Source organism: Oncorhynchus nerka, linkage group LG19 (genome assembly GCF_034236695.1).
Source record: "Oncorhynchus nerka isolate Pitt River linkage group LG19, Oner_Uvic_2.0, whole genome shotgun sequence".
Lineage (NCBI taxonomy): Eukaryota > Metazoa > Chordata > Actinopteri > Salmoniformes > Salmonidae > Oncorhynchus > Oncorhynchus nerka.
This window is the reverse complement of record NC_088414.1, coordinates 39374052-39398530: the sequence shown is the minus strand read 5'-3', so window position 1 is coordinate 39398530 and position 24479 is coordinate 39374052. Positions and strand designations below refer to the sequence as shown.

At 41.0% G+C, this 24479-nt stretch overlaps 2 protein-coding genes across 2 annotated transcripts; both read right to left on the bottom strand.

The window, feature by feature from the left end:
• Positions 1 to 2917: 2917 nt before the first annotated feature.
• Positions 2918 to 7177, bottom strand: LOC115116991 (olfactory receptor 52E4-like). Its single transcript, XM_029645443.2, has 6 exons — positions 6989 to 7177; positions 6276 to 6328; positions 5278 to 5499; positions 4996 to 5112; positions 4673 to 4867; positions 2918 to 3239 (listed from the first exon to the last, which is right to left on the bottom strand). Exons 1-6 carry the CDS (start codon positions 7133 to 7135, stop codon positions 2981 to 2983), a joined length of 993 nt encoding a protein of 330 aa, XP_029501303.1. The 5' UTR covers positions 7136 to 7177; the 3' UTR covers positions 2918 to 2980.
• A 5684-nt stretch (positions 7178 to 12861) lies between these two features.
• LOC115116985 (olfactory receptor 10G7-like) lies at positions 12862 to 13524 on the bottom strand. The gene has a single exon (XM_029645438.2). It carries the CDS (start codon positions 13522 to 13524, stop codon positions 12862 to 12864), a length of 663 nt encoding a protein of 220 aa, XP_029501298.2.
• Between the last annotated feature and the right edge of the window lie 10955 nt (positions 13525 to 24479).

Here is a 24479-nt window from a genome sequence, read left to right as displayed (position 1 = left end):
TCCACTGTATTCACATCCTACCATACCTTTGTCTGTACAATAACCCTTGGATCTATTCTATCGCGACAATAATCCTGCTCCTTTTACTCTCTGTTCCGAACGTACTAGACGACCAGTTCTTATAGCCTTTACCCTACTCCTCCTCTGTTCCCCTGGTGATGTAGAGGTTAATCCAGGCCCTGCAGTGCCTAGCTCCACTCCCATTCCCCAGGCGCTCTCATTTGTTGACTTCTGTAACTGTAAAAGCCTTTGTTTCATGCATGTTAACATTAGAAGCCTCCTCCCTAAGTTTGCTTTATTCACTGCTTTACCACACTCTGCCAACCCGGTTGTCCTAGCCGTATCTGAATCCTGGCTTAGGAAGACCACCAAAAACCCTGAAATGTCCATCCCTAACTATAACATTTTCCAACAAGATAGAACTGCCAAAGTGGGCGGAGTTGCAATCTACTGCAGAGATAGCCTGCAGAGTTCTGTCTTTCTATCCAGGTCTGTACCCAAACAATTTGACCTTCTACTTTTAAAAATCCACCTTTCCAGAAACAAGTCTCTCACTGATGCTGCTTGCTATAGACCACCCTCTTCCCCCAGCTCTGCCCTGGACACCATATGTGAATTGATTGCCCCCCATCTATCTTCAGAGCTCGTGCTGCTAGGTGACCTAAACTGTGACATACTTAATAACACCCTGGCCATCCTACAATCTAAGCTTGATGCCCTCAATCTCACACAAATTATCAATGAACCTACCAGGTACAACCCCAAATCCGTAAACACAGGCACCCTCATAGATATCCTCCTAACCAACTTGCCCACCAAATACACCTCTGCTATCTTCAACCGAGATCTCATCGATCACTGTCTCATTGCCTGCATCCGTAATGGGTCTGCGGTCAAACGACCACCCCTCATCACTGTCAAAAGCTCCCTAAATCACTTCAGCGAGCAGGCCTTTCTAATCAACCTGGCCCTGGTATCCTAGAAGGATATTGACCTCATCCCGTCAGTAGAGGATGCCTGCTTATTCTTTGAAAGTGCCTTCCTCACCATCTTAAATAAACATGCCCCATTGAAAAAATGGAGAACCAGGAACAGATAAAGCCCTTGGTTCACACCAGACCTGACTGCCCTTGACCAACACAAGAACATTATGTGGGATACTGCATTAGCATTGACTAGCCCATGTGATATGCACCTTTTCAGGGAAGTTAGGAACCAATTTACACAGGCAGTTAGGAAAGTAAAGGCTAGCTTTTTCAAACAGAAACTTGCATCCTGTAGCACAAACTCAAAAAAAGTTCTGGGACAGTGTAAAGTCCATGGAGAATAAGAGCACATCCTCCCAGCTGCCCACTGCACTGAGGCTAGGAAACTCTGTCACCACCGATAAATCCACTATAAAGCATTTTTCTACGGCTGGCCATGCTTTCCACCTGGCTACCCCTACCCCAGTCAACAGCCCTGCACGCCCCACAGCAACACGCCCAAACCTCCCCCATTTGTCCTTCACCCAAATCCAGGTAGATGAAGTTCTGAAAGAACTGCAAAATCTGGACCCCTACAAATCAGCCAGGCTAGACAATCTTGACCCTCTCTTTCTAATATTATCTGCCGAGATTGTTGCAACCCCTATTACTAGCCTGTTCAACCTCCCTTTCGTATCATCTGAGATTGGAAAGCTGCCACGGTCATCCCCCTCTTCAAAGGGAGAGACACTCTAGACCCAAACTGCTACAGACCTATATCTATCCTACCCTGCCTTTTTAAGGTCTTAAAAAGCCAAGTTAAACTCTTATGGATCCCGTCGCGCGCCAATCCCTTTAGATTGATTTGACAATATCCAGTGAAATTGCAGCGCGCCAAATTCAACAACAGAAATACTCATAATGAAAATTCACAAAACATACATGGCTAATACATCAAAATAAAGCTTCACTTCTTGTTAATCCATCCGTAGTGTCAGATTTCAAAAAGGATTTACGGCGAAATCATGTGATTATCTGAGGAAAGCACCCCGCATACAAACACATGAAAATCATATTTCAACCATCCAGGTGCGACACAAAAGTCAGAAATAACAATATAATTGATGCCTTACCTTTGAAGATCTTCTTCTGTTGGCACTCCAAAATGTCCCAGAAACATCACAAATGGTCCTTTTGTTCGATAAATTCCTTCTTTATATCCCCAAAATGTCAATTTATTTGGCGCATTTGATTCAGAAATACACTAGTTCCAACTCGCCCAACATGACTACAAAGTATCTAATAAGTTACCTGTAAACTTGGTCCAAACATTTCAAACAATAAACAAGCCAATAACACAATAAACAAGTGAATGACACAGTAGAAAAAAGAAAGTCTATATACAGTGTGTGCAAAAGGCATGAGGAGGTAGGCAATAAATAGGCCATAGGAGCGAATAATTACAATTTAGCAGATTATAGTAGAATGCATCCCCCAAACAACTACCCCGGGCCATCCGAGCCTGGTTCCTCTCTAGGGTGTTTTTCCTTCTGGGGTGTTTTTCCTTCTGGGGTGTTTTTCCTTCTGGGGTGTTTTTCCTTCTAGGGTGTTAATCCTTCTAGGGTGTTAATCCTTCTGGGGTGTTTTTCCTTCTGGGGTGTTAATCCTTCTAGGGTGTTAATCCTTCTAGGGTGTTTTTCCTTCTGGGGTGTTAAGCCTTCTAGGGTGTTTTTACTGGTTCTAATGTACTGCTTCTACTCCTGCTTGCTAAGCACTTTGTGAAACTGAGATGTAGAAGGGCCTTTATAAGTATATTTGATTTGTATTTGGGTTTTATCCAGCCTTTTTATTATGACATTTCTGTATGTCTTTAAAGGCATATAGACAATAATATACATGTTTAATTTAAGAAAAACATTATTTTTTATTTAATTGAAACAACAATTAGCAGTATATCTTACACAGCATATCAATCAAAAACAAGTCAAATAGAGATATAAATAAATAGTAACACTTCATGTTGATTGGTTCAGCACCAGAGCTCGCTGTGCTCCTCTTTTACTAAGCAGCTTCTTGGCCGATTCCTTAAACTCCTCTGTCTTCAGAACATATATGATGGGGTTGAGCATGGGCGGCAGCACCGAGGTCAGGGAGAGGTTGATGATCCGGGCGTTGGTTGGTATGATTGAGTGAAGGAAGTATGTGAAATTAATAGGCAGGTAGAATATGGCTACGAGTATCAGGTGTGAGGTACACGTCTTCAAGGCTCTGACTCTGAGAGAGAGAGAGAGAGAGAAAGAGAAGGAGAGAGAGAATGAGAGAGAGAGAAAATTAGAGAAGGAGAGGGAGGGAGAGAAGGAGAGAGAGAGAAGTAGAGAGAGGGAGAAAGAGGGGGGGAGAGAGAGAGACAGATAGACAGAGAGAGAGACAGAGAGAGAGAAAGAGAGCGAAAGAGAGAGAAAGAGAGAGACAGAGAAAAGGACAAAAGTGTCAGTACAGTGAGTCATCATCTATCCAGTTCAATGACATTCTCAGTATTTACAGCATTTATCACTAGAACAACATACACTATATATACAACGGTATGTAGACACCCCTTCAAATGAGTGGATTTGGTTATTTCAGCCACACCCAGGTGTATAAAACTGTATAAAACCGAGCACACAGCCATGCAATCTCCATAAACAAGCATTGGCTATAGAACGGCCTTAATTAAGAGATCAGTGACTTTCAATGTGGCACTGTCATAGGATGCTTCCTTCCAACAAGTCAGTTCGTAAAATGTCTGCCCTGCTAGAGCTGCCCCGGTCAACTGTAGGTGTTGTTATTGGAAATTGGAAATGGTGGCAACACAAGCTTACAGAACGGGACCGCTGAGTGCTGAAGTGTGTAGTGTGTAAAAAATATTCTGTCCTCACTACTGAGTTTCCATCTGCTTTTGGAAGCAATTAACTTCTTCGGGAGCTTCATGAAATTGGTTTCCATGGCTGATCAACTGCAAACAGCCTAAAATCACTGTGCGCAATGCCAAGAATCTGGGTTTGTCAGATGCCAGGAGTACGCTATCTACCCCAATGCATAGTGGCAACTGTAAAGTTTGGTGGATGACGAATAATGGTCCATGGCTGTTTTCATGGTGCGTGCTAGGCCTCTTAGTTCCAGTGAAGGGAAACCTTTACACTACAGCATACAATGACATTCTGGATTCTGTGCTTCCAACTTTGTGACAACACTTTGGGGAAGGCCCTTTCCTGTTTCAGCATGACAATACCCAAGTGCACCAAGCGAGGTCCAAACAGAAATGGATTGTCGAAATCAGTGTGGAAGAACTTGACTAGCTTGCACAGAGCACCTTTGGGATGAATTGAAACACTGACTGCGAGCCAGGCCTATTCGCCCAACATCAGCGTCCGACCTCACTAATGCTCTTGTGCCTGAATGGAAGCAAGTCCCCGCAGCGATGCTCCAACATCTATTGAAAAGCACTCACAAACGAGTGGCGGCTGTTTCAGCAGCAAAGGGGGGACCAACTCCATATTAATGACCATAATTTTAGAATGTGATGTCTGATGAGCAGGTGTCCACAAACTTTTGGTCCTGTAGTGTATATCTGAGGCAGCGCAACAATCAGTATCAGAGCTATATGTTTAGGTATATAAACAAAATATCTGGCTAAATCTCTGACTCTGATCAGTATGACTTCTCACCTGTCCTGGGGCAGTGTGATGGTGAACAGGGCGTGTGTGATACAGATGTATGATGATATGATGAACACCATGGGGAGAAAGAGGACTGTAGAGATGAGATATGCCATCACTTTGTTAGGGACCACATCAGAACAGGGGGCCGCCAGACGGAACAGGGGACCGTGGTCACAGAAGTAGCTGTTGATCACCAGAGACCTACAATACAATACATCTTCATTGTCCACATGTTACAGTAATCAACTGATCATTTATTTTTATAGCACCCGGCCCGGGATTCAAACCGGTAACCTTTCTGCAACAGGGTCACCTCCTCAGCCACCTACCGGCAGAAGGAGAGTCGGGTGATGAGGCACACAGCCAGCAACAACAGGAACACAGCAAACGCCCAGGCAGCACCCGTCAGCTGGAACATGGACCTGTAAGTCACCATCATATGGTACCTGTGTGGACAGTGGAAAGAAGCTGTTATCAGGGATTTTAGATGCAGTGTATCCATATATCAGGTTGAATTGTCGGTGAAAGCAGAAACATTATTATCACACAAGGGGCAATTATGAAGGCCTTTTGAATTATATATTGTTGAAAAATTTGATTTGAACTGAGACCTGAGTGGGCAGCAGATGGCCACCAGTCTGTCGTAAGAGAGGATGGTGAGGTTGAAGGACTGCATGTTGAGGAAGAGGAAGATGAAGAAGAGGCTAGCGAGGCACTGGTTGTAGGAGATGAGCTGTCTGCTGAACAGGAACGTATCCAGGAGCTTGGGGACCATGGCAGTGCTCCCACACACGTCTGTGAAGGCCAGGTTGAACACAGCAACGTACTTGGGGCTGTAAGGGTAAGATCCTGACTTGATTATCTCCATGGGGAAAGGTTGTTTATGCAACAAACACAGGACATAGACAATTACAGAGAAGGTAAATACAATCAATCAGTAAAGAAGTAGACAAAAAGTGGACATCCTAAACATCTTTACACTGTCATCTGTAATGTGTAAGTTATCAACTATAGACCATCCGGCTGATCTAATGGTGGTTTTCATTCAGAATCAACTATAGACCATCCGGCTGATCTAATGGTGGTTTTCATTCAGAATCAACTATAGACCATCCAGCTGAACCTAATGGTGGTTTTCATTCAGAATCAACTACAGACCATCCAGCTGAAACGAATGGTGGTTTTTATTCAGAATCAACTACAGACCATCCGGCTGATCTAATGGTGGTTTTTATTCAGAATCAACTATAGACCATCCAGCTGAACCTAATGGTGGTTTTCATTCAGAATCAACTACAGACCATCCAGCTGAACCTAATGGTGGTTTTCATTCAGAATCAACTACAGACCATCCAGCTGAACCTAATGGTGGTTTTCATTCAGATGCCTTATTGAGAGGCAGGCCGGTAACCAGGGATACAGTTGAAATCCCGAGCTGATGGGGGGAATCTAAAAGGAGTGAACTAGCAGCCAGAACCCCTGTGCTGCTTCAGCTTGTGTTGTGTGTGTTGTGGTTCATCTGGTTGGGTTCTGGAACTGCAAAAATACAGTCCAATAAAGGTAGAATTCTGCTGTATTATTACCACTGAGATAAAAGAGGACTGATTACCTGTGGAGACTGTTGTCCATGTAGATAACCATCATGACGAAGGTGTTGCCCACCTAGACCCAATACACACACACACACACACACACACACACACACACACACACACACACACACACACACACACACACACACACACACACACACACACACACACACACACACAACCCAAAATGTAAATACAGGTAAATTCATTTTTTCACTTTTCATTTCTCACCTGTTGACTATGGGCGCAATAGGCCCCCAGCTGAAATGATACTGCACCATACCAGGTTTTCTTAAGTTCAAAAAACATATACAAGTGTGATTTCAATAGGAAAGTGAAACCTTTTCTAGCTTATCAAGTGGATCAACTTGCTGACGATGGCGATACGTAACTCCCTGGACCATAGCTAGTTAGTAACATCCTGGACTACATCTAGTTTGTAACAGACTGGACCAGAGCTAGTTAATAAAAAACTGGACCAGAGCTAGTTAGTAAAAGACTGGACCAGAGCTAGTTGGTAAAAGACTGGACCAGAGCTAGTTAGTAAAAGACTGGACCAGAGCTAGTTTGTAACAGCCTGGACTACAGCTAGTTTGTAACAGCCTGGACCAGAGCTAGTTAGTAACAGCCTGGATCACACATAGTTTGTAACAACGTAGACCAGAGCTAGTTTGTAACAGCGTAGACCAGAGCTAGTTTGTAACAGCGTAGACCAGAGCTATGGACTAACCAGAGAGATGATGTATACGAAGCAGAGGAAGACGTAATAGTACTCCATGTGGGGGATGTCGATGAAACCACTGATGAAGAAGTAAGGGGGTCGGATAATGGTGTCAATGTTATCTGTCTGGTTAGGGTCAGAGGTCAGGTAACTCATCCTGACTGGTGGTGTTATCAGTGATTCCTCCTGGCTCGTAATAATCTGTGGAAATATAAAATAAATACATTACTGTTTTTTAATTCACCTGTTGAGACATTGCAATGAGTGAAACATCATCAATACAAGGGCAAATATCCAAGTTCAATTGTCTATTTTTTATGTAATTATATTTAAAAAACTAAGAATACAATTAATTTAACTGACAACAAAGTAAAAAATATAATCCATTTGACTTTTACCTCAGACACAGTTAAACAATTCTAATGAATAATCCAAGGAATAGCACTGGAAAGCTGATATTGGTTTCACGTTCCCTCCATTAGAATAACTCTTACCTGTTGAACCCTCATACTGTAATGTCTAACATGGTACAACTACATACTGCAGAAACTAAGTCTTACCTGGTCTTACCACAGACTTGATCCAAATGTCTCTCTTCAGTAGTCTGGTGATGTGTGTTGGACTGAAGACCAATTTGTGGTGCTGGCTCTGAGTCCACCTCAACTGTTATACCTGCAGCCTCATGGTGAATCTGTAGTAGCATGTCCCCTGTGGGCCACCGTACTTGTGTATGACATGCCTAGATTGAGTGAAGTAGACGTGTCAGAGATTAATACCCTTGCTGTTGTTGTTGTTGTCATAGGACACATCTCATTGCCCTTCTGGAACTACCAACCACACAGGCTGAGAAGAGAGAGGAGGGAGGCGGTAAAAAGATGAGGAAGGAGGAGAGAGAAAGAGGAGAAAGGAGAGAAAAAGAAAGTAGAAAGGAAAGAGAAACATGAGAGTTGACCATTCAGATCTCATCAGAGTTCAATTTTTTATGTTTTGGTAATTGTGGTAATTGTAATAATTTAGCAGGCACTCTCATCCAGTTGAGCTAATGAATGGTGTAAAGTACTTAAGTGAAACTACTTTAAGGTGCTAATTAAGTCGTTTTTTGGGGGGGTATCTGTACTTTCCTTTAATATTTATATTTTTTACAAGTTTAACTTTTACTTCACTACATTCCTTAAGAAAATATTGTACTTTTTACTCCATACATTTTACTCCAGAATGATTTCTAGACCTATATCTATCTGTAGTATCATAGAGGATGATTTCTAGACCTCTATCTCTCTGTAGTATTATAGAGGATGATTACCAGACCTCTATCTATCTGTAGTATCATAGAGGATGATTTCTAGACCTCTATCTATCTGTAGTATCATAGAGGATGATTACAAGACCTCTATCTATCTGTAATATCACAGAGGATGATTACTAGACCTCTATCTATCTGTAGTATCACAGAGGATGATTACTAAACATGTATCTATCTGTAGTATTATAGAGGATGATTACTAGACCTCTATCTATCTGTAGTATCATAGAGGATGATAACTAGACTTCTATCTATCTGTAGTATCATAGAGAATGATAACTAGACCTCTATTTATCTGTAGTATCATAGAGGATGATAACTAGACCTCTATCTATCTGTAGTATTATAGAGGTTGATAATTAAACCTCTATCTATCTGTAGTATCACAGAGGATGATAACTAGACCTCTGTCTATCTGTACTATCATAGAGGATGATAACTAGACTTCTATCTATCTGTAGTATCATAGAGGATGATAACTAGACTTCTATCTATCTGTAGTATCATAGAGGATGATAACTAGACCTCTATCTATCTGTACTATCATAGAGGATGATAACTAGACTTCTATCTATCTGTAGTATCATAGAGGATGATTACTAGACCTCTATCTATCTGTAGTATTATAGAGGATGATAACTAGACCTCTATCTATCTGTAGTATTATAGAGGATGATTACTAAACATCTATCTATCTATAGTATTATAGAGGATGATAACTAGACCTCTGTCTATCTGTAGTTTCATAGAGGATGATAACTAGACCTCTATCTATCTTTAATATCACAGATGATGATTACTAGACCTCTATCTATCTGTAGTATCATAGAGGATGATTTCTAAACATCTATTTATCTGTACTATCATAGAGGATGATAACTAGACTTCTATCTATCTGTAGTATCATAGAGGATGATAACTAGACCTCTATCTATCTGTAGTATTATAGAGGATGATTACTAAACATCTATCTATCTATAGTATTATAGAGGATGATAACTAGACCTCTGTCTATCTGTAGTTTCACAGATGATGATTACTAGACCTCTATCTATCTGTAGTATCATAGAGGATGATTTCTAAACATCTATCTATCTGTAGTATCACAGAGGATGATTACCAGACCTATATCTATCTGTAGTATCATAGAGGATTTTTACCAGACCTCTATCTATCTGTAATATCACAGATGATTACTAGACCTCTATCTATCTGTGAACACATGAGTCTCCCACTGAGTTCACAGTCAGTCTAATGAGATAGCTAATGAGGACCGGCTTGTCCACATAGCTTAGAAACGCTCTCTGTAAATGAGAGAAGGAGAGCGAGAGCAACTCATGTGTAAGCAACAGGCCAAACCCAGCTAAAATCAGACGTTCCCACAACTTTAGAGAACGTTCCCTTAAGCGTCTCATTACGTCATTAAGTAACATTTTCATAGGAATGTTCCCGTGATGGGCAAGGAATTTTATCAAGAGACCAATCCCTTCCTGTCAAATAGAACTTACCCAGAACATGAACTTGCCTGCCTGCTCATTTGATCAATGCTAAATCCATTTGATTGATAACTAGAGATATGCTAACTGTTGACAACATAGCTAGCATAGCTAGCTAGCAAAGTGATTCACATTTCTGGCTAGTTAACCAAATGACACCTGCATCTGTAGCTGTAGCCACCGAAAAACGATATGGGGGGGAAAGTCATTCACCCCACTTGTCCAAGGACATGACATCCTCCCTAGCTAACATCAGGCCTTGTGTGTTTAGCTTGCTAAATAAATAGCTACATAAATAGATAAACTAGCCTATTAGCCACATTACTCTGTCATGGAATTTTGAGTAAAATTTAACCAACTTTTAAAACCTCATATGGAGGTTCGTTTTGTAGTTTAATCTGGGAATTTTATATATTTATATATCTGTTTTTCATATCTGCAAAGTAGTGAAAACGCTGTCCGTTCGACTTTAAATTGTTGAGATAAGTAAATCAAATCAATGACGAGAGAATAGTCAAATGATATAAGTTGTAAGTTGAAAACACTATCTTAAAAGCACTATGTGTGAGACATACATAGAAACGTTCTTTCAAAGTTCCCATGAAACGTGTCTAGAACATTAATATCTTATATTATGAGGACATGGCAACCATGTCCTGTATATGTTCGGTAAACATGGTCACCATGTTCACACACACACAACAGTCAGGTATTATCAGTACTGTAATGGCTTACAGATTGCAGTGACACTGATGACGCTATGACACTTACGATGGCTTGTTTTTATTGTTACTAAGCTGCAATAAAATAAATATAGCTATTTCATTAACAGCAATGCACAGTGACATAGTGGTCTTCTCTCATATAAACATGACCCATATTTTATATTTCTTTGTGTCTGTAACTTTAAATGTATTTTGTAAAAGGATCCTTTAAATGAGACCAAACTCTTTGGTCCTGTGTGGCTCAGACAGACTTCCCAGAATGCATCCCAAATGGCACCCTATTCCCTATATAGTGCACTACTTTTGGTTCCTGGTCACCTGGCACTATAAAGGGAATAGGGTGCCATTTGGGACAGAGGCCCAGTCTCCTCTTGTCTTCCAGCTTCTCCACTGCATCTCCGTAGGCCTCAATAACCAGGTCCTGATTGAATGAATGCAACCAATCATTATTAATGGTTCTTATGGGTGATGATGATGACACAGTGGGAATAGACATTAACTACTATGCTGGTGGGGATTGTGACCTACCAAAGCTGTGTAGCATATTATAGCTATAATTTCTTGACTTCATTTTTATATCACTTTATTCAGAGGGCCTGTGGATGCATTGATAAAGAGTCAGGTTACAATCAAGCTCCTTTCTATAGATGAATCCTTCCCAACTAGCAGCAGCACCAACTTTAGTTGCACAACAACAGGTTATCTCCATCACTTCACTTCTCTGTCATTCACACATCTCTCATGTGAAACTCTTCTCACTCACAGATGAGTATGGGGAGGGTACTTTCAGAATAAAACCCCAAAATAAATTCTATATGGTGATGCCATAATAAAAGTCTTGATAGACCTTACATATAGCAGTTCTGATGACTAAACTGAATACCATGGCTCCACTAGTACTATTGACAGTCTCTTCATGGTGTGCTTGGGGCTATGATCCTGGACTAGTAGGCATAAGAAAGAACAAGATCCAGATCAATCTTTGCAGTGAAATAAGGAAAAGTCAAATGTATTCCGAGAGGGCTTCATCCTTGTCCAATTTTCATCCCCGTCCAATCTTAATCAGTGTTTAGACAATTAGGTGTTTGTTCAATTGGGTGTTTTTGTGGTGTGTATCGGGGTGGTTGTGGTGTGTATCAGTGTTGTGGTGTGTATCAGTGTTGTGGTGTGTATTGGGTGGTTGTGGTGTGTATCAGTGTTGTGATGTGTATCGGGTGGTTGTGGTGTGTAACAGTGTTGTGATGTGTATCGGGTGGTTGTGGTGTGTATCAGTGTTGTGGTGTGTATCAGTGTTGTGGTGTGTATCAGTGTTGTGGTGTGTATCGGGTGGTTGTGGTGTGTATCAGTGTTGTGGTGTGTATCGGGTGGTTGTGGTGTGTAACAGTGTTGTGATGTGTATCGGGTGGTTGTGGTGTGTATCAGTGTTGTGGTGTGTATCAGTGTTGTGGTGTGTATCAGTGTTGTGGTGTGTATCAGTGTTGTGATGTGTATCGGGTGGTTGTATTTATACATTAAAAAAAGCAGACAGAAAGTGTTTTATTGGGTCTGGAGTAAGGAGCTGCCTGGGAGAGAGTCAACACTTTATTCATATTGTTCATCACAATATAAGGGCTCTCAAGTAGGACAGCGTTCCAAGGCACTGCATCTCACTGCAAGAGGCGTCACTACAGTCCCTGGTTAGATTCCAGGCTGTATCACATCCGGACGTGATTTGAAGTCCCATAGGACGGTGCACAATCGGCCCAGCGTTGGTCCGGGGTAGGCCATCATTGTAAATAAGAATTTGTTCTCAACTGACTTGCCTAGCTAAATAAAGGTTAACATTTAAAAGAAAATACTAATATATATATATATATATATATATATATATATATATATATATATATATTAGTATTTTATATATATATATCTAAGGGTTATATAATCAAATCAAGTTCATTTGTCATTTTCACAGGACACATGTTGTATACACCATAAAATGAAATTCTAACTTGCATGTATAACTCTCGACATTGCATCAACAATAAAATAAGTAAGTTGAATATTCAGTGTAATAAAATAAAACCATTTAGATACAATAGATACAGGATAATATGCAGGTGTAGTATCGTGAAGTGCTAACAGAAGAAGCCGGAACTATTTAAACCTTGGACTGTGGTCATTCAACATAAATCCAATCTGATCTTGCTTGAAGACGAAGCAACTCTTAAAGGCAACGTAAACTCTGCTGATGTGAGCTGAATTGGAAATGATCTTTCAAACCCATTAGTGATTTAAAGTCACAAAAATAACACTTTTCACTACCTCATTTCATCACTGCAGTTATTTTTTGTAGACAGTATCTGAACCAATCTCTTTCTAATTTCTAATCTCCTTGGTCTTCAAACAGAAGACTACTGGGTTGATCAGAGAAGGTGAAGCATTAGGCTCCGTCAGATTCAGCCTCACCCCTATCCTCGTCAACAACACAGAGACTAACTTGGGAGCGTAGAAACAGGACACCACAATGATGTGACAAATACATGTATTAAACACCTTCACTCTGCTCTCGTTGTTTGGCAGTCTCAGTACTGTGTAGATCAGATTCACGTATGATAGCAGAATGAATGTGAGCTGTGCCGCAACTAACCACAGACCCAGGATGGTGGGAAGCATCCAATAGGGTTCAGGGTTGACACAGGCAGCTCTGACCATAGCAGGATAGTCACAGAACACATATCTAATGATGGGCTGGCAGTATGGAAGGCTGTCTGCCTGAGCTGCTACTACCCCCATGACCCCTAACCCTTTCAGCCGGAAGAGCCTTGGGTTAGTCAGGATGCTGGGGTACCTATGAGAAGTGCTGATAGCGATGGTTCGGTCCAAAGCCATCAGGGACAGGGCCAGACACCCTGTGATGTCACCCAGGTGGTAGATGTACATGCTTGATATGCAGGAGTAGTAAGAGATGGTTTTGACCTCGGCCAGCAGGACAGAGATCATGGTGGTGCTGGTGCTGGTGGTGAACATGATGTCCACCATGGCTGTCTTAATCATTAGACACTATGTTATGCAACGCTATGCTATGGAGCTATGTTTTCTCTGGGATGTAACACCTGCAGACCACAGGTTTAATCAATAGACGCTATGCTATGCTATGCTATGCTACACTTTCTCTGGGGCTCAACACCTACAGTCCCCAGGTCCAGAGGTTTAATCATTAGACTAATGGTTTCCCTCTCTTATTAAGGTTAATAAACATCATCAGGGAGCAGTATTACCACTTCCTCATTGAATTGATAGTCCCACTGATCCATCCAACTGTCTCCATGTGGACAAAGATACAGTAGATGATATGCAATGTACACTCTATCTCTAGATATACCCAGGCAATTCACGCAAGAAGGTACAACTTCGATGGCCCCACCTGCTTCGTACTGCAAGAAAATTGTAATTGTAATTGTAATGTATCTCAAGGTAATGGTAATCGTGAAAACATACATTTGGGCCTAACATCGTGGCCTAAAGACATAGGCCCCCACTTAATCTCAAGCATGATGTAGCTAACAACAGTTCCATCGTCACCTGCATGGCTACCTGCAAACAGGTGAGGTGATGACTCAGGATCCCAGGTCTACCAACACTCTAATTAGGTCTCTGATGAGCACCTGTTTGTTGGGCCTGAAAAGAGTGACAGTGACACTAGACCTGGTGGGAATACTGCTTTGCTGTCATACAGCTTGTTACTGTACACTCATTAGGAAAGAGAGAGCCAGAGAGAGAGAGAGAGAGAGAGTGTGTGAGTGAGTGAGTGAGTGAGTGAGTGAGAGAGAGAGAGAGAGAGAGAGAGAGAGAGAGACTAACTCATGTGTAAGCAACAGGCCAAAGCTATGGGTTTAGGCAAGCCTAATTAAATATTACTGCGAAATGTAAATTTGCTGAGTCTTGCCAAAAGACGGACTATCTCTCTCTCTCTCTCTCTATCTATCTACATTGTCCCATCAAAACCCAACAGTTAGTGGGTTGAAAATATTTTCAACACTGTGACATTAATCTTTTTATAGGATCTGATGTCACTCTGTACAGAGTTAACAAATAGGCAGTCATCAGAGAGACAATTATAATGTTGATACACCTGAGAAGAGTGTTTACAGGTAGACAACTTAGGCTGGGGAGAGTTAGGACGATTAGGGTCAAAGGGCTACAGAACAAGGTAAATTCAAGTCAGCACTTTTGTTACTAACTTGCATGCTGTCTACTGCAAAGCACTTAAAAATAAACTACTGAAAATGTAGGACTAGACAAGGCTGTCCCTTCTCCCACCTTTTATTCACTATTGTGAAAAGCCACTGGTCATCTCAGTCCAGGTCAATGAGAAGATAAGGGGACTGAAACGGAAGGACATCCAGGTCAATGAGAACATAAGGGATGTGAAACAGAAGGACATCCAGGTCAATCACAACATATCAGGAGCTGTGCCAGAAGGCTGAGGCAGTGGTCAAACAACAGTCCCAATTCAGAGTAATGGCGGACACTGGAATTTGGTTGGTCACATTGGATCTGATCAAGAGTCAAAATACTTTCCTGGAATTCACCGAACCACCATTGATAATATAATCAGTGCTGTGTCTATATGATTATAGTGTACGTTGCAAGGAGGTGCCCTTTTCTACTATGCCAATGGACTACTCCTGGCCCGAGTGAGTGATGCCAACCAGTAAGTGCCATGCTGGCACGTGTCCAGTGGTGGATTTAGGCATAGACGACATGGGCATCCGCCCAGGGCGGCATCTTGCCAGGGGAGGCATGGGGTACCTAAACAAAATATACAAAATATACAAAATATTATATATATACTGTATATACAGTATTCATATATATATATTAAAATAATATTCTGAATGGTGACATTTGCGCAATAGGTGTTCTATCGCTCATTTGCACGTCACGTCAATGATATCATGTCACCGTGTGGGACTGTGGGTCAATTAACCTTGTCGGAGTGGGAGCCCTGATTCTAGTTTGTGAGCTAAGCAGGCAAGGTCTCCCACTCAGAAGTATGAGATGGGGAGGGGGCGGGGGTAGGTTGACCTCAGGTCTCCATACTGGAAGCCCGAGGTAGGGGGAGTGGGGGAATCTATCAAATAGCACACCTCTAACTTTGTACAGTACTAATGCAATTAGTAATGCAATTAGTTGTGCAATTTATTTTGTGTGTTTCTTGTTTGAATTGCAATAGTGTAATAATAATCAGGTTCTCTTCTTTATAAGTGTGTTATCTATTTGTATATTTGTGTGATATAGGATTTGTGCAATTTAGTTTTATTTGTGTGTTTTTTGTTAGCAATAGGGTAATAGTGTATTAATTCCATTCTCTTTATCATTTGTATTTATATACTACAATTTGTTTCTATTTCTTTTTGTTACTTATTATTTACATTTTTGAGTCTTATTTTTCTATATATCTTTATATTTATATAGTTGTAAATGTTATGATTATTTATTTGTGTTGTTCCAAATGTCAAAAGATGGAGGACTGAAGAGATGCTTTTGAAATGGAGTCTTCAATAGAGGGAGGAGTCTGTGTATTCTTCAAACATGTCAGGGAACTCCTGTCTTATACGGGGCACCATACAGGAAGGTATAATATTTGTACATCGTTATACACTGCTTCTACAGTATTATGTGAAGGATGGTTTATTCTACATGAAACTGTTACACCTGAAAGTTATCAAATCAAATCAAATCAAATTGTATTTGTCACAATAGCGGAATACAAAACAATCAAATCAAATCAAATTGTATTTGTCACAATAGCGGAATACAAACAATCAAATCAAATCAAAGTGTATTTGTCACAATAGCCGAATACAAACAATCAAATCAAATCAAATCAAATTGTATTTGTCACAATAGCCGAATACAAACAGGTGAACAGTGAAGCGCTTACTTACAAGCCCTTAAACAACAACGTATCTTTTAGAATATACAACAACAAAAAGTAAGATATAAGAAAAACTAATAATTAAAGAGCAGCAGTAAATAACAATAGCGGGGCTATATACAGGGGGTACCGGTACAGAGTCAATGTGCTGGGGGCACCGATGTCGAGGTAATTGAGGTAATATGTACATGTAGGTAGAGTTATTAAAGTGACAATGCATAGATAATAACAGAGAGTAGCAGCAGTGTAGTAGAAGGGTAGGGGGCGGGCAATACAAACAGTCTGGGTAGCCATTTCAAATCAAATCAAAGTTTATTTGTCAGATGTGCCAAATAGTGAAATGCTTACTTACAGGCTCTAACCAAAAGTGCAAAAAAGGTGTTAGGTGAACAATATGAGCAATATGAACAAAATTATTAGCTGTTCAGTAGTCTTATGGGGGTAGAAGCTGTTTAGAAGCCGCTTGGACCCTGACTTGGCGCTCCGGTACCGCTTACCGGCGGTAGCAGAGAGAACAGTCTATGACTAGGGTGGCTGGAGTCATTGACCATTTTTAGGGCCTTCCTCTGCCACCGCCTGGTATAGAGGTCCTGGATGGCAGGAATTTGTAGTGCCACGTGGTCGGATGCCGAGCAGTTGCCATACCAGGCAGTGATGCATCCCATCAGGATGCTCTCGATTGTGCAGATGTAAAACCTTTAGTGGATCTGAGGACCCGTGCCAAACCTTTTCAGTCTCCTGAGGAGAATAGGTTTTGTCGTGCCCTCTTCACGACTGTCTTGGTGTGCTTAGACCATGTAAGTTTGTTGGTGATGTGGACGCCAAGGAACTTGAAGCTCTCAACCTGCTCCACTACAGCCTCGTCGATGAGAATGGATGCGTGCTCGGTCCTCCTTTTCCTGTTGTCCACAATCATCTGCTTTGTCTTAATCACATTGAGGGATAGGTTGTTATTCTGGCACCACACGGTCAGGTCTCTGACCTCCTCCCCATAGTCTTATCATTGTCGGTGATCAGACCTACCACTGTTGTGTCAACAGAAAACTTAATGATGGTGTAGGGGTTGTGCCTGGCCTTGCAGTCATGAGTGAACAGGGAGTACAGGAGGGGCTGAGCACCACCCCTGAGGGGCCCCCGTGTTGAGGATCAGCATGGCGGATGTGTTGTTACCTACCCTTGCCACCTAGGGGCAGCCCGTCAAGAAGTCCAGGATCCAGTTGCAGGGGGAGGCGTTTAATCCCAGGATCCTTAGCTTTGTGATGAGCTTGGAGCTATGGTGTTGAACGCTGAGCTGTAGTTAATGAATAGCATTCTCACATAGGTGTTCCTTTTGTCCAGGTGTGAAAGGGCAGTGTGGAGTGCAATAGAGAATGTATCATCTGTAGATCCGTTGGTGCAGATGTAAATTGGAGTGGGTCTAGAGTTTCTGGGATAATGGTGTTGATCTGAGCCATGACCAGCCTTTCAAAGCATTTCATGGTTATAGACATGAGTGCTAAAGTTCGGTAGTCATTTAGGCAGGTTACTTTAGTGTTCTTTGGTATAGCGACTATGGTGGTCTGCTTGAGACATGTTGGTATTACAGACTCAGACAATGAGAGATTGAACATGTCAGTGAAGACACTTGCCAGTTGGTCAGTGCATGCTCGGAGTACACGTCCTGGTAATCCATCTGGCCCTGTGGCCTTGTGAATGTTGACCTGTTTAAAGTTCTTACTCACATAGGCTATGGAGAGTGTGATCACACAGTCGTCCGGAACAGCTGATGCTCTCATGCATGTTTCAGTGTTACCTGCCTCGAAGAGAGCATAGAAGTTATTTGCTAGTCTGGTAGGCTCATGTCACTGGGCAGCTCTCGGCTGTGCTTCAATTTTAGTCCTGTATTTACGCTTTGCCTGTTTGATGGTTCATCGGAGGGCATAGCCATTACTTAGAAAACGCCATTGGATGCTATCTATACCTGTATCCAGAATATGATTATGGACACCAATCCTGTATGCACTCTCTGCCCCAGTAAATGTCTTGTATTGTGCCATCTCTCCAGGCATGGTTTTCTTCTTTCGAGCCCTTTTCGTTGGCAGAGTGGTCTCTAACTCCAGCTCAGTTTTTTTCTACCTGTTCCTGTAACTTCCTGTTGGCCCACTGATCAAATGTGTCTACAGCTTCCTTGACTTTTTCAAAATCTCTTGCCATTCAGTTCAGCTGCTCCTCTGTAGACACAACCATACGAGGTGCAGACAGAATGTCCATTCCACTTGTTTGAAGATATTTTGTGACTGCTGAGGTTACCTGAAAATATTCAGAGGAATATCTGAGCTGTAAGTATGGTTTCATACATAAGCAACCCCTCAATGTGTCTTTGTGCCTTGACCTGTACAGTAGTGTTGATGTTTTTCTGATCTTCTATGGTTGAAAGAGTGAGAAGGACATCAACACACAGACCCTCATCTGGATTTCTAAAAGCTACTAAGACCTTCTTTAAGGCACTGTCTTTAGCCCACCAGCATGTCTCTCTAATTGGAGCAAGACGTCTGTGTCTTGGGTCCTTGCTCTCCTTCTCCGGTACGGAAAGAACACAGCTATGTTGTGTCTGCCAAAACAAGGGTAAGAATGTGTGCATAGCACCACACATGCACTTTATCGGTGGACTTTACAGAGAGCAGGGAAGAGAATCCTTTACAGTGGCTTGCGAAAGTATTCACCCACCTTGGAATTAAGCCAGTACATGTCCAGACCCGTCTGAAGTTTGCTAGAGAGCATTTGGATGATCCAGAAGAAGATTGGGGGAAATGTCATATGGTCAGATGAAACCAAAATATAACTTTTTGGTAAAAACTCAACTCGTCGTGTTTGGAGGACAAAGAATGCTGAGTTGCATCCAAAGAACACCATACCCACTGTGAAGCATGGGGGTGGAAACATCATGCTTTGGGGCTGTTTTTCTGCAAAGGGACCAGGACGACTGATCCGTGTAAAGGAAAGAATGAATGGGGCCATGTATCATGAGATTTTGAGTGAAAACCTCCTTCCATCAGCAAGGGCATTGAAGATGAAACGTGGCTGGGTCTTTCAGCATGAAAATGATCCCAAACACACCACCCAGGCAACGAAGGAGTGGCTTCGTAAGAAGCATTTCAAGGTCCTGGAGTGGCCTAGCCAGTCTCCAGATCTCAACCCCATAGAAAATCTTTGGAGGGAGTTGAAAGTCCGTGTTGCCCAGCAACAGCCCCAAAACATCACTGCTCTAGAGGAGATCTGCATGGAGGAATGGGCCAAAATATTCCACCATAATTTGCAAATTAATTCATAAAAAATCCTACAATGTGATTTTCTGGTTTTAATTTTCTCATTTTGTCTGTCATAGTTGAAGTGTACCTATGATGAAAATTACAGACCTGTCTAATTTTTTTAAGTGGGAGAACTTGCACAATTGGTGGCTGACTAAATAGTTTTTTGCCCCACTGTAACTCTTCAGATATTTTAGTATCTGATCAGTTAGTCTTCTAATTAATGAATTATTCTTTACCTCACGTTAGTCTCATTCCAAACATCATAAATTGTTGGTTATCTGCACAAACCTAGCCTTTACTATGAATCATCCATACACCAATTGTCTTAATCATTTATTTACTAACTATATAATCACAGAAATGCACAAACAAACAAACAGTAGATATGGTTACAAGGAAATGATAGGGGAGGTTCCCTAGTGGGCTAAGCCGATATGACGGCTTGATGGACAAAGGGAAGTGGGTGTGGACAGAGAAGGGCGCGAAAGACAAAAGAGTCACTACACAGTTGATAATTATATTAATTGAAATGCTAATCCTTTGCACATGAACGCCCATTCATTCGGGAATAATTGCAATCAATATATATTTACGATCAGTGTGTCGTGGTGATCTCTGTTGGAATCGTCCGTCTTTCTGTTAATTCGCACATCTCTCTCTCTCTGCTTGCCTTAAGTCTTTCGTGGTTAGGATGGATACTTCAGAGTACCACTCAGAAATGTTTTTATAGATAGATGTTTCAGTGGTTGACGGTCATCGCAATCCAGGTTGACATAAATTCTAGCTGCAGTCTAGTAATTATTATCTAAGATTTGCTCTTATTCTGTCAGGATCGATAGTCTCAGAGTTGAACCATTCCCACCCGTGTAGCCAATGCTCCACGAGATATGGTTAGGAATTCAACAACCATTACAACCTTAGCTTATACTGAGTTTTTTGTGGTCTAAACTAAAACCTTCGCCCCCTCGGTGATTGAGGTATGCATGGTTTCAAGAGGATTTCTTCAGATGTTTTTTTTTATTCCTAACAGTAGAAAAGGGCTGTCCCATGAGCCAGATCATGCCAGTACACATGGAGGTGGGCCAATAATTTAGTTAAACTTTAAAGGGAATACAATTCTCTCACATTAACAGTTTAACATCACATTACATACTTTCACAAGTAGTTTCATCTTTACTCATTCATTTTATACAATGATGAGACGCAAACCTCATAACGGAGGCTCCTGTATAAACAGAGTTATGGTAATGCGGCTGTATTGTCTTTCATGAGGTCACAAACATGAAACAAAACGGACCGTGTCGTAGCTGGCTTCTCCACCGACCGTTTACACATTCTCCAAAACATGGATATTGTTCCGTTCTCAAGTTCTGTGATATAGAAGATATTCCTTTGTTCTTTCTATGTGTATCTTTCTGCGTGGCCAGGAGGAGAGTCTCCTTCAGGAATTTATGACCTGAGATAACAGAACCTGGGTGTTGGAGGGAGATAGGGGGAAGCCACTCGCTATACCCAAAAAGGGCCACGTCATGACACCACAGATTCTCAATTGGATTGAGGTCTGGGCTTTGACTAGGCCATTCCAAGACATTTAAATGTTTCCCCTTAAAACCTCTTACGGATAGGGGAGACGCTAGCGTCTCAACTGGCCAATTGCTGGGGAAATGCAGAGCGCCAGATTCAAATAAAATGCTATAAAATTCAAACTTTCATTAAATCACACATGTAAGATACTCAATTAAAGCTACACTCGTTGTGAATCCAGCCATCATGTCAGATTTTTAAAATGCTTTTTGGCACTCCAATATTTTGTTGGCACTCCAATATGTCCCATAAACATCACATTTGGTCCTTTTGTTCGATTAATTCCGTCCATATATCAAAAATGTCCATTTATAAAGCACGTTTGATCCAGAAAAAAACAGCTTACAAAAACGCAACGTCACTACAAAATATTTCAAAAGCTGCCTATAAACTTTGCCAAAATATTTCAATATTTCAATGACTTTTGTAATACAACGTTAGGTATTTTTAAACGTTACTAATCAATAAAATTGTAGACGTGGCAATCTGTATTCAATACAGGAAAGAAAAGAAACCAGCACTGCTTTTCACGTCTTGCGCAACTCACAAAAGTGTCCCCAGTTCCAAGTTGGCCTACTTCTTCATAGCACAAAGGAATTACCTCAACCATATTCCAAAGACTGGCGACATCCAGTGGAAGCGGTAGGAACTGAAAATAGGTTCCTATTAAATATCCAATGGCAAAGACAAGATAGGGAACAGAGAGGGGGAAAAGAAAATCTGAACAGTTAGTCCTCTGGGTTTTGCCTGCTACATAAATTCTGTTATTATCACAGACATGATTCAAACAGTTTTAGAAACTTCAGAGTGTTTTCTATCCAGATATATGAATAATATGCATATCTTATATTCTTGGCATGAGTAGCAGGAAGTTGGAATTGGGCATGCTATTTATCCAAAAGTGAAAATTCTGCCCCCTAGCTTTAAGAGGTTTTAACCTCCGGTGTCCCTATGCCAGGACGGTTGTTGCGAACATGCTCTAATGTGACTAGAATGACGTTGTAAGTAACAGCCCACTTTCCAGGACATAGACATGTCTGATATGGGCATAAAGCATTCATTCTTGTTAATCTGCACTGTCCAATTTACAGTAGCTATTCCAGTGCAAAAAGACCAAAAAAGACCATGCTATTGTTTGAGGAGAGTGCACAGCAACAAATACGTTTATCACGGCAGCTGGTTTGATACATTCACCTCTGAAAGAAAATAATGTACTTACATTCAATAATCTTGCTCTGATTTGTCATCCTGAGTGTCCCAGAGATAAAATGTAGCACAGTTATGTTTTATACATTTATAATCAAATGTAGGAACTGGGATCTACAGTCTGAAACTTTGCACACACACTACTTCTATCTGTTGGCCAAAATCTAAATTGTGCCTAAACTCCTTTGTAACTTCATGGCCTTTTCTCTTGCCTTACAAAGATGATGGATCAAAAAATATATAGGAAATGCATGTTTTTTTGTTTGTATTATCTTTTACCAGATCTAATGTTTTACATTCTCCTACATTAATTTCACATTTCCACAAACTTCAAAGATTTTCCTTTCAAATGGTATAAAGAATATGCATATCCTTGCTTCAGGTCCTGAGCTACAGGCAGTTAGATTGGGGTATGTCATTTAGGGAAAAAAGGGTCCGACCTTTTAACATATGTGAGGGTGAATCCAGGACACCAGCTCCAATGATCACTCAAACCACTGTTCCAATAAGGCATATCTCTAGGGCATGTGGTTATTAGGCCAATATATTTAGGTCCTGTCCAGAAGAATCCCTAACCCCTCCTCACTAAGCACTCTGAAACAACTTGATAGGTGGATGCAATAGGGTGAACGCATATTGAAGTAAATCCCAGCTTTCAAGAATTTAAGTTTTCTGCCAATATCAGATATGTCTTTGTCCTGGGAAATTCTGGTGTTACTTACAACCTCATGCTAATCGCATTAGCCTACGTTAGCACAACCGCTCCGCAGGGGACAAACCAATCCAGAAGAAGTTTGGAATGCAGTGAAGTAGAAGTAAAAGTAGTTAAAAATATAAATAATAAAGTAAACTACAAATATCCTCAAAAACGACTTAGGGAGCTGTAACGATCGTCGTTGGAATGAGGTGAGGACCAAAGCGCAGCGTGGTACATGTTCATCATTATATTTATTAAACCGAGAACACTAAACAAAATAACAAAGGAGAAACTAAACGAAACAGTTCTGAAAGGTGACATACATATAAGAGAAAATAATCACCCACAACTCAAAGGTGAAAACCAGGCTACCTAAGTATGATTCTCAATCAGGGACAACGATTGACAGCTCCCTCTGATTGAGAACCATACCAGGCCAAACACAGAAATCCCAAATCATAGAAAAAAGAACATAGACAACCTACCCAACTCACACCCTGACCATACTAAAACAAAGACATAACAAAATAACTATGGTCAGAACGTGACAGGAGCACCGTAAAGTTAAGTACACCACTGTCATAAAGTCAATTCATTAGCTCAACTGGATGTCTGCTAAATTATTCAAATTTCTACAATTACCAAAACATAAAACATATAACTCTGATGGGATCTGAATGGTCAACTCTCTTCTCTTTCACTCTCATTTCTCCTCTCTTTCTCTCTACTTTCTCCTATTTCTCTTTCCTCATCTTTCTATCAGCTCCCTCATCTCTCTTCTCAGAGCCAGCACCACAATTTGGTCTTCAGTCCAACACACATCACCAGACTACTGAAGAGAGACAGTTGGATCCAGTCTGTGGTAAGACGAGGTAAGATTTAGTTTCTGCAGTATGTAGTTGTACCATGTTAGACATTACAGTATGAGGGTTCAACAGGTAAGAGTTATTCTAATGGAGGGAACGTGAAACCAATATCAGCTTTCCAGTGCTATTCCTTGGATTATTCATTAGAATTGTTTAACTGTGTCTGAGGTAAAAGTCAAATGGATTCTATTTTGTACTTTGTTGTCAGTTAAATTAATTGTATTCTTCGTTTTTTAAATATAATTACATAAAAAATAGACAATTGAACTTGGATATTTGCCCTTGTATTGATGATGTTTCACTCATTGCAATGTCTCAACAGGTGAATTAAAAAACAGTAATATATTTATTTGATATTTCCACAGATTATTACGAGCCAGGAGGAATCACTGATAACACCACCAGTCAGG

Excerpts from the sequence above, each read along its gene's own strand:
- LOC115116991 (XM_029645443.2), bottom strand. The coding sequence starts at position 7,135 with ATGAGTTACCTGACCTCTGACCCTAACCAGACAGATAACATTGACACC. Across the intron at positions 5,113-5,277 it reads GCCATCTGCTGCCCACTCAG|GTACCATATGATGGTGACTT; the intron begins GTCTCAGTTCAA and ends CTGTCCACACAG. Across the intron at positions 4,868-4,995 it reads ACCCGACTCTCCTTCTGCCG|GTCTCTGGTGATCAACAGCT; the intron begins GTAGGTGGCTGA and ends ATTGTATTGTAG.
- LOC115116985 (XM_029645438.2), bottom strand. The coding sequence starts at position 13,524 with ATGGTGGACATCATGTTCACCACCAGCACCAGCACCACCATGATCTCT.